Source organism: Thecamonas trahens (assembly GCF_000142905.1).
Source record: "Thecamonas trahens ATCC 50062 unplaced genomic scaffold supercont1.95, whole genome shotgun sequence".
In the NCBI taxonomy this organism is placed as follows: domain Eukaryota; order Apusomonadida; family Apusomonadidae; genus Thecamonas; species Thecamonas trahens.
This window is the reverse complement of record NW_013657585.1, coordinates 1-8207: the sequence shown is the minus strand read 5'-3', so window position 1 is coordinate 8207 and position 8207 is coordinate 1. Positions and strand designations below refer to the sequence as shown.

The 8207-nt window shown below is 62.2% G+C and overlaps 4 protein-coding genes across 4 annotated transcripts; all 4 read right to left on the bottom strand.

Moving 5' to 3' along the window:
* Position 1: 1 nt before the first annotated feature.
* AMSG_11514 (atypical/RIO/RIO1 protein kinase) lies at positions 2–2187 on the bottom strand (the record flags this gene model as incomplete). Its single annotated transcript, XM_013897171.1, has 2 exons — positions 2–1754; positions 2125–2187. The coding sequence occupies 2 exons, from the start codon at positions 2185–2187 to the stop codon at positions 18–20; spliced, it is 1800 nt and encodes a 599-aa protein (XP_013752625.1). The 3' UTR covers positions 2–17.
* A 205-nt stretch (positions 2188–2392) lies between these two features.
* On the bottom strand, positions 2393–3991 carry AMSG_11513 (YbaK/prolyl-tRNA synthetase associated domain-containing protein). Its single transcript, XM_013897170.1, has 2 exons — positions 3703–3991; positions 2393–3445 (listed from the first exon to the last, which is right to left on the bottom strand). The coding sequence occupies exons 1-2, from the start codon at positions 3983–3985 to the stop codon at positions 2466–2468; spliced, it is 1263 nt and encodes a 420-aa protein (XP_013752624.1). The 5' UTR covers positions 3986–3991; the 3' UTR covers positions 2393–2465.
* A 225-nt stretch (positions 3992–4216) lies between these two features.
* Positions 4217–5039, bottom strand: AMSG_11512 (uncharacterized protein). The gene is made up of 2 exons (XM_013897169.1): positions 4886–5039; positions 4217–4748 (listed from the first exon to the last, which is right to left on the bottom strand). Exons 1-2 carry the CDS (start codon positions 5015–5017, stop codon positions 4356–4358), a joined length of 525 nt encoding a protein of 174 aa, XP_013752623.1. The 5' UTR covers positions 5018–5039; the 3' UTR covers positions 4217–4355.
* A 232-nt stretch (positions 5040–5271) lies between these two features.
* AMSG_11511 (translation elongation factor Ts) lies at positions 5272–7886 on the bottom strand (the record flags this gene model as incomplete). Its single annotated transcript, XM_013897168.1, has 3 exons — positions 5272–5921; positions 6061–6150; positions 6938–7886. 3 exons carry the CDS (start codon positions 7884–7886, stop codon positions 5272–5274), a joined length of 1689 nt encoding a protein of 562 aa, XP_013752622.1.
* Between the last annotated feature and the right edge of the window lie 321 nt (positions 7887–8207).

Below are 8207 nucleotides of genomic sequence, written 5' to 3'. Positions count from 1 at the left end.
CGGGGGGGGGCGAGGGTTTACCGCTGCTTGGCCAGCTTATGCCGCCGCTTCTTAACCTTCTTGGGGATCTTGTTCTGCCGCTTGATCCGGTTGTGCTCCTTGACCAGCTTCTTCCACTCCTTCTTGGTCATTGTCTTCTGCAGCTCCGGGTCCAGAACCTTGCGCTTGAGCGGATCGTCGTCGTACTCTTCGTACTCGTACTCGGGATCATCCTTCCCGTCGCCCACGCCGTCGCCAATCGACGGCACCGTAGTCGGGATCGAGACAGATCCGGCGTCAGCGCCATCATCCGCCTCGGTCTTGGCCGCGGTCTCGCCGTTGGGCAGACCGCTGGCGTCGTCGGCAGGCAGCTCGGCGCCGCCGGGCAACGATGGCTTCATGCCAAAGAGCTTTTCGTAGTAGATACCGTCGTTGATGCCGGCCTCGAGCTTGTCGATGTCGCGCTCGTAGTCGATGACCTCCTCGAGGTTGCGCGGGATGTACGCGTTCATAAAAACGTTGTCTGCGACGTCGTCGCCGGCGGTCCGCGTCGTGCGCGCGTTGAAGGCCTGGACGGCATCGAGGTACGCGTCGAGCTGCGAGTCGGCGAGGTTTGGGTCCGTCACAAAGTCGAACAACTGGCGCGCGGTCATCGGCTCGAGCGAGAGCTTCTTGAAGAACTCGGTGACGTTGGTGCAGTCGGAGCGCAGAAAGTCGAGCGCGTGCGGGTGGTCGTGCTCCACACTCTGCGAGACATCGATGATGTACAGCTTCTTGCGGTGGTACAGGATGTTGTACTCGGAAAGGTCGGCATGCACCAGCTTGCACACATGAAACATGGTCCGCATGATCTTGACCAGCTGCACGTAGACCGACTGTGCCCGCTCGGTCGAGATGTTGGCGTCCTTGAGCCGCGGCGCAGGCCACCCGTCGCGCCCGATAAACGTCATGACGAGGACGTGGAGCTTGAGCGCCACAGCGTCCGGGCACGGGATGCCCGCGGCCTTGAGCCGCAGCAGGTTCCGCATCTCTTTCTCGGCCCACACCTTGACCATCTTGCGCGGGTTCGACTTGCAGTACCCGCGCCGGAACCTGAACTCGCCGGTCACGTACTTGTCGCGGTCCTTAAAGACAAGAATCGAGGTCTTGAAGACCTTGACCGCGTAGCCCTGCCCATTGGCGCCCAGCGCGTGGTACACGTTGGCCTCCTTGCCCGTCGAGATGCATCCGTTGATCTCATCAAACAGGCCCTTGTTCAGCATCTTGAAAATGATCATCCGAGTCCGCGGGTCGAGCACCTGCTCAGTCGTTGCCCGATCCGCCTTGTCCTTTGTCTTGGGCCGTGAGCTGCCTGCTGCCTTGCGCTCAGACTCTTGCACCTTGCGCCGGACGTCGATCCGTGTGTAGAACTGCTGCATCGAAGCCTTGGTCGGCTGCAGCCCGCCGCCGCCGCCCTTGTTGTTCGACGCTGTCCGCCCGCCGCCCACCGTAAAGTCCTGCGCAAACGCATACTCGTCACCCTCCAGATCCATCAGATCATCAGAGTCCCACTCCTCCTCCATCGATGCCTCGGGTTCGGCCACATCATCGCCGCGCTCCGCTGCCGCCGCCTGCACCGGCTTGTTGCCCTTCACCTTGGACATCATGACCACCGGCTTGGGTGCCCGCACAGCCGTGGCAGGAGCCACCTCCTCCGATTCATCCACACCAGCCTGCCCAGCCTCATCGCCACCGCTCCCTGCCACCAGCGCTGCGCCTCCGCCCCGGACCGCCGCCTGTCGCCGCCACCACCGACCACATCCACGCCGTGTAAGACGCGCTCCTTTTGCCATCACCTCCCTTCTTCCCACCCCATCTACTCCATGCACCCCACCACCCCCACCCCTGATCCCACCCCTATCCCACATCATACGCGCCCTCTATCCCTCTCGTCCGTCTCCGCCCCTGCTCCGCCACCTCTGCCGAGTCAATGGCCCATCCACCGCCTTCAATCCGTTCTTCACGGCCACACCGGGTGGCCTCCCCGTCTCCGCCATCCCCACCGCATGCACTTCATGTAACCAAAAAGTGACATGAAGGAAGTAAAGGGTGTGGGTGGGCTGGGGGGGAGGGGGCACGGGTGAAGGGCTTCTGTATGTCACATACCATCGGTCCGCTCGCCATGCCCACCGTCTCGTCATCCTCGGCATCGGCAAACCGAGATGCCATGATGGGTGGTTCGAAGAGGAATGGAGTTGGGTCGGGCAGCGGTCGGTGGGTGGCCATCCCTCGTCGGCGTGCGGTGATGCAGTTGGTTGGATCGTTGTCGTCGAGCAGCTCTTGAGATGATATCCGAGTTGGCTCTCAATGTACACTTGCTCTGTATGCTACTGATGTAGTTGTGGAGGGAAGGGATGGGGTTGTGGGTAAGGTGGTGATTTGCGGGGTACATCAGCCTTGATGAACGGCTTCGCTTTAGGGGCGAGTGCAGGGAGAGGAGAGGCTCATCAGGGGAGATCGGCGTAGTCCGGGTTGGGCTCGGTAAAGTTGGCCACAAAGCAGTTGGTGGCTGCAACAAACTCGTTGGCATCGACGCGTATCTTGAGATCGACCTCACCGGCGCCTAGCCAGAAGTTGCCCTGCGGGAGCTTGGTGAGGGCAGCGTCGAGAACGATGGGGATGGGAGTGGCCATGCCGATGGGAGTGACCGCGTTGTGGCCGTAGCCGGTGAGGACGGCCGACTGGTCGTCCTTGACCAGGCGGAAGTGGAACTTGCGCTTGGCCACGCCGGGGTTGAGCGACTTGACGTACCGCTCGAGCTCGGCAGTGTTGATCCGGGCGGTGTACTGCACAATAGCGCAGTAGTACTTGGACATGCGCGGGTTGGAGCAGTCGACCACGTCCTTGGGTGCCTTCTTGTTGACAAAGACAATCGACTTGCAGAGCTGGTGGATCGACGGCGCGCCGAGGAGCGCTTGCCGCCACTGCAGCGAGCAGTCGTAGTACTCGGGCGGTGCGCGCTTGAACGCATGCTTGGTCATGCCCATTTCTTTGCACAGTCCGTCAATCCGGGTCCACACCTCGGACACCGTCTGCTCGACCTGCCGCACGGGCGGGTCGCCCGGCAGCCCGGTGCTGGTGACGGCGCCGGCGCCAGTGTTGGCCGTGCCGGCCGCCACCTTGGCCTCCAGCGCCCCGATCGCCTCCAGCAGCTTGACCTGCCGCTCCTCCAGCGCCTTCCACCGCGCCGCTTCGGCGTCGCCAGCACTCAGCACGCTGTCAAGCACCTGAGATGCTGCTTTGGCCCCGCTCACGTACCCAGCCACAAGCTCGGAACTCTCGCCCTTCCACGTCGCAATCCGCTGGCACACCACGTAGTCAGCCAGCGACGCCTCAGCACCCTCCAAAGGCTCGCTCAGCAGCCCACATCCCGCCAGCTTCAGATGCTCCTCCAGCACCTTGATCGCCGCCGCTGAGTTTGCATCATCTGTCCCCCAACACCCATCCCCCACACACCATGAGTTGGCAGCCGTCCGCCGTATCCATCGCGCGTTTCACACAGCCCTGCACATCTTCGTGACACAATTAGCTCAGACAACTCGCTGCCTGCTCCATCAGCAGGCGGCGACTCTCATCGGTTGGCGGCATCAGGCATCATCCCCAATCAGCGGGACGTGTCGGAGGGATCGCGGGAGGGGAGGGGGGGCAAGTGGGGGGGGGGGGGGGACGGCATGGAGAACGTACAAGCGGAGGCCCAAGCCAACCACGAGTAGAGAGAGGAGAGAGTGGAGAAAGAAGGGTGTGCAGAGGGCGAGGAGCAGGAGATGGCGTATACGGCTGTGGCGGCATCACCGACAATGACCTCACCTCCTGGGCGAGTGGTGACCACTGCTCGGGAGGAGCTCTTCTCAGAGATGGCGGCAAGGAGCTCGCTACGGGCAGCAGGAGGAAGCACAGCTGCTGCTGCAAGGGTAAACCCGAGGTGCTGCTCAGCAGTACCCGAAGGGTGGTGGACCGACGCAAACATATCCTTCTTCTCCAACTACGGTAAGGTTTGGCTGGCTGGCTGGAGATGAGTCTGTCCTCTCGGGCTTGCTCGCCGTCTTCCACCCTCTCGCCAACCTGCTTTGCGCCATCCTCCTCCATCAAAGAGTCCTGCTTCACACGATCGACCTGATTGCCGGCATCCCCAGCGTCTCGGTCGCCAAGTCGCCCCGGCGTGTGCAGTTGTGAGAGGAGGAGTTCATTATTGCGGGGATGGCGGCAAAGGGCGGCTTGGGCGACGGCGGCGATCGGCGGGGAGGTATGGGTGCGCTTGACGAGAGACGAGGCGGCGCCAGGCAGCTCGGGGTCAGGGGCGCCGGGAGCGAAGAGAGATAGAAAAGGCACAGGGGAGACTAGTGGCACTTCTGCGCGAGGCGAGAGTTGACCGAGTTGACGTCCCAAAGGGAGACGTAGCTGGCGGCCTTGTTCTCTGCCGAGAACGAGACGATGACCTGCGAGTTCCATGTGACGATGCAGTTGTTGTTGGTGACACCGTTGAAGACGAGGGTAAAGGTAGCGTAGTTGGTATCAACACCAGGCGCATCAAAATTCTGCACAATAGCCAGAGCATCGACCGAGTAGCTCTTGAAAGCCGAGACCAGATCCATCAGCTTGCTCACCAGCGCCGTTGCCGTCGTCGTCGAAGTAGCTCCCAGCGGGTTGGAGCCGGTCACCTGGCCGTCAAACAGACCCATCAGCAGCGTCGAGTTCCCGTTCTGCAGCGCAGTTGTCATGCTCAATGCCCACTATCCCCCGCCTCATACCACGTGAGTCGGCATGCCTATACCCCCCCTCCCCTCCCCTCCCCCCCCCCCCCTCCCCCCTTGCCTGTGATGGGGTCACGTGCCCGGCCCCCCCTCCCCCACCACCACAGAGAACATACCTTGGACACATCAGTCGTGTTGCCCGGAAGGGTCACCGAAGTGGGGACAAAGGTCTCGCTCGACTTGGACGACGAGCCGTACGCAACAGCAGCGACAAGCGCGAGGACAAGGGCAAGGCGAGCGGCACGCATGGGGGAATGGGAGAGAAGGGGGTGGCGGGAGGGGGCGGAGGCGGAGGCGGAGGCGGAGGCGGTGGCGACTCACTGATGATGATCATCGGATGGTAGTCGGCCTCGCGATGGACGACTCGGCGGTTGAGCAGTCTTTGAAACACGGACAGGCTTTATTCTTGGCCCATCCTTGCCGTGTCGATCCTGGCCTGATACTGGCCTTGTTCATCCTGGCCGATCCTGACCTGGCTGAGCTGGCTCATCACGCTGGCGTGTTACTCCGATGCAGACTCGCCGACAGCCAGCTGGACGTACTCGATCTCGGCATCACGGCCAATGACCTCGGCGACTGACTTGTCGCCGTCAAAGAGGAACGGCTGGGCAAGGAGATCGGCGTGCGACGCCGGCTGCATGCCGACAATGTGCTGCGCAAGCTGGCGGGCGACCGGGGCTGCCGCCGCCGAGCCGCGCAGTGCCACCAGAGCGCCGGCGCGGCCGAGCTCGACATCGCCAACCTTGCCGCCGGTCGATCCGGCGTGGACATAGCCGCCGACAACCTCGCTCTCAAGGGCAACGCCGCGGGCGAGCTTGAGCGGCTCGCCGATCTTGAGCGTGAGCTCGGCGATGTCGTTGTCGAGCGTCTCACCCTCGAGGACCGAGAGATCCAGCGGGCCCGGACCAGAGCGCGGCGCAGTGAGTGCCCGCGAGGTGAGCGAGGCCACAAAGGCGTGGAAGGCCTCGTTCTTGGCGGCAAAGTCGGTCTCGCAGTTGATCTCGACAAGGACGGCCGCGTCCGCGGCGGTGGCCAGGCCGATGAGCCCCTCGTTGGCCGTACGCCCGGCAGACTTCTTCGCCGCCACCACCTTGCCCTTTTCGATCAGCCACTTTTGCGCCGCACCCACATCGCCGGCCGTCTCCTCGAGCGCTTCATTCCGGCCGCGCGCCCCGTCGTGAGTCACTCTGCCGCGAGGCTGCCGCTGCTGTGCCGCAGAGCGCCGCGATGGCGGTCTCGCGCTCTGGGCGCCTGACCCCCTGCCCACGCTCCCTGCTCGCTGCTAACGTACCCTGCTTGCAGTCCTTCAGCGGCGCATTCGTTGCCGCGCGGAGCTCCTTGATGAGCGCCATGGACGCCGCCCGCGGCGCAGCGGTCAGCGCTGGATGGATGAAAGGGGAGGATGGTTGAGCTGTGAGTGCAGCCGCCGACGGCGGGGGGTGTAGAGAAGATACAGGGGAAGGTATTCCGACGCAAGGGCCAAGAGCATGCTGCACAATGGTGATTTCTAGCAGGATCTCGTACAGAAAGCCCGCGGTAGGACACAGGAGGCGGTGGCGAGGGTGGTGAGGTTGAGGCGGAGCATGGTGAGGTGGTTGAGTTTGCCTCGTTTAGCAGTGGTGGAGTGATGGGCGGGTGTGCAAACCCTTTTCAGCAGTGGCGACCTCCGAAACATTGGGGACCGGAGAATAGCCGGCGTTTCGGCGTGTGTCTTTTCCGGCACCATCGTGTAGGGAAACTGCACTTGTCACTGCCTACGGGCAGTCGAGTACAATTTCTCGGGCTACGATGAATCGCCAATTATGAGTATCTCTGTGCTTCAATTAAGGCGCCTTGTGGGAGTAACGCCTCACCTGGTATTCTGAGCCCATCACACACATGTTCAACCTTTCCTCTACTTGTATCCCCCTTGGATATTTCCATTTCTTCTTACTCTCGTCTTCTCCCCAACCCCCATGCCCGAACTCCCCCTCCCCGTGGCACATGCTCGAGCCATGCTCGACGATCGCGCCATGGCAAGTACGGGCAACCCTGCGTACTGCGCAGCGCACTTGGGCCGGATGCAGGTGATCGATGGATGCGTTCAATGATGGCTGGCGTGTGCAGGTCGAGGAGGTCAAGACCAATGAGATGGGAGTCGGCTGATAATCACTTCCTCTTCCTCTTACCCTTGCCCTTGCCCTTGTCCTTCTTGGATCCCTTCTTGGATCCCTTCTTGGAGGCCTTCTTGTCCTTCTTGGAGGCCTTCTTGTCCTTCTTGGAGGCCTTCTTGTCCTTCTTAGAGCCCTTCTTAGAGCCCTTCTCCTTCCCCTTCTTAGATCCCTTCTTATCCTTCCCCTTCTTGGAGCCCTTCTTGTCCTTCCCCTTCTTGGATCCCTTCTTGTCCTTCCCCTTCTTGGAGCCCTTCTTGTCCTTCCCCTTGCCCTTCTTCGAGCCCTTGCGCTTGCCCTTCTTCGAACTCGAGTCGTCGGACGAGGAGTCCGAGCCCTTCTTGCTCTTCCGCTTCTTGGACGACGAGGCCCGCTCGGCAGGCAGCGCGTCGGTGAGCGCCATAAAGTAGTCCAGAACAGTGCGCACCTCCTTGACATCGCCATCGGTCTGGAAGATCCGGTACGAGACCTCGCCGTCGTCGTCCTTGTCCAGCCGTTTGAAGATCTTGTCGGCAGCCTTGACAATGGCCTTCTTCTCGCTCGCCGACAGCTCGAACCGCTCGATCTTGGACGGCTTCTTGGACGGCGTCAGGCCCGGGAGCGTGTTGTTGCACCGCTTGATGACTCGGACCGCAGCCTTGATCAGCTTGCGCATCTCCTCCTTGTCCAGCGCGCCCGAGCCGTTGCGGTCAAAGACCCGGAAGCAGTACTCGACCTTCTTCTCGCGCCGCGGCCGGCCCACCAGCGCCGAGTAGATGGCAAACTCCTTAAAGTCAATCCACTCGTTCTTCTGCGAGTCAAAGAGCGAGTAAAAGCCGCGGAGAAAGCCATCGTCCGTGATGCCCACCTCCTTGAACGTCTTGATCCACTGCGCCAGCGAGATTCCGCCCTCCTTCACCGCCACACGCTTCAGCCGATCCTTGAGCTCAAACAGATCCACCTGGCTCACTACACACGCCTCATCCATTCCCCCATAAGTCCTTTCCCCGACCCCAATCAACTCTGCCAGCCAGCCAGCCCCACCAGCCCGCCAGCGACCAACCAGCCGGAGCCGCAGCCGACCACCGCCAACCCTTCCCACCGCCTTGCCTCCCTACCGCCTCCCCACAACTACAGAACCCAGCCATCCCATACCTGTGTGGAGCACTGTACACACTCCCCCCTCCCTCCCCCCTCCATTCCGTCCCCCCCCCTCCCTGCGTCCCCACCCCCCTGTCCTTGCCCAGGTCCTTTGCCCCGCCAACCAGCCGTTGTTCACCCGTCGTTCCCTTCTCTCGCTTCCTTCCCT

Excerpts from the sequence above, each read along its gene's own strand:
- AMSG_11512 (XM_013897169.1), bottom strand. The coding sequence starts at position 5,017 with ATGCGTGCCGCTCGCCTTGCCCTTGTCCTCGCGCTTGTCGCTGCTGTT. Across the intron at positions 4,749-4,885 it reads ACACGACTGATGTGTCCAAG|TGGGCATTGAGCATGACAAC; the intron begins GTATGTTCTCTG and ends GGCGGGGGATAG.
- AMSG_11513 (XM_013897170.1), bottom strand. The coding sequence starts at position 3,985 with ATGTTTGCGTCGGTCCACCACCCTTCGGGTACTGCTGAGCAGCACCTC. Across the intron at positions 3,446-3,702 it reads GTTGGCTTGGGCCTCCGCTT|ATGATGCAAACTCAGCGGCG; the intron begins GTACGTTCTCCA and ends GTTGGGGGACAG.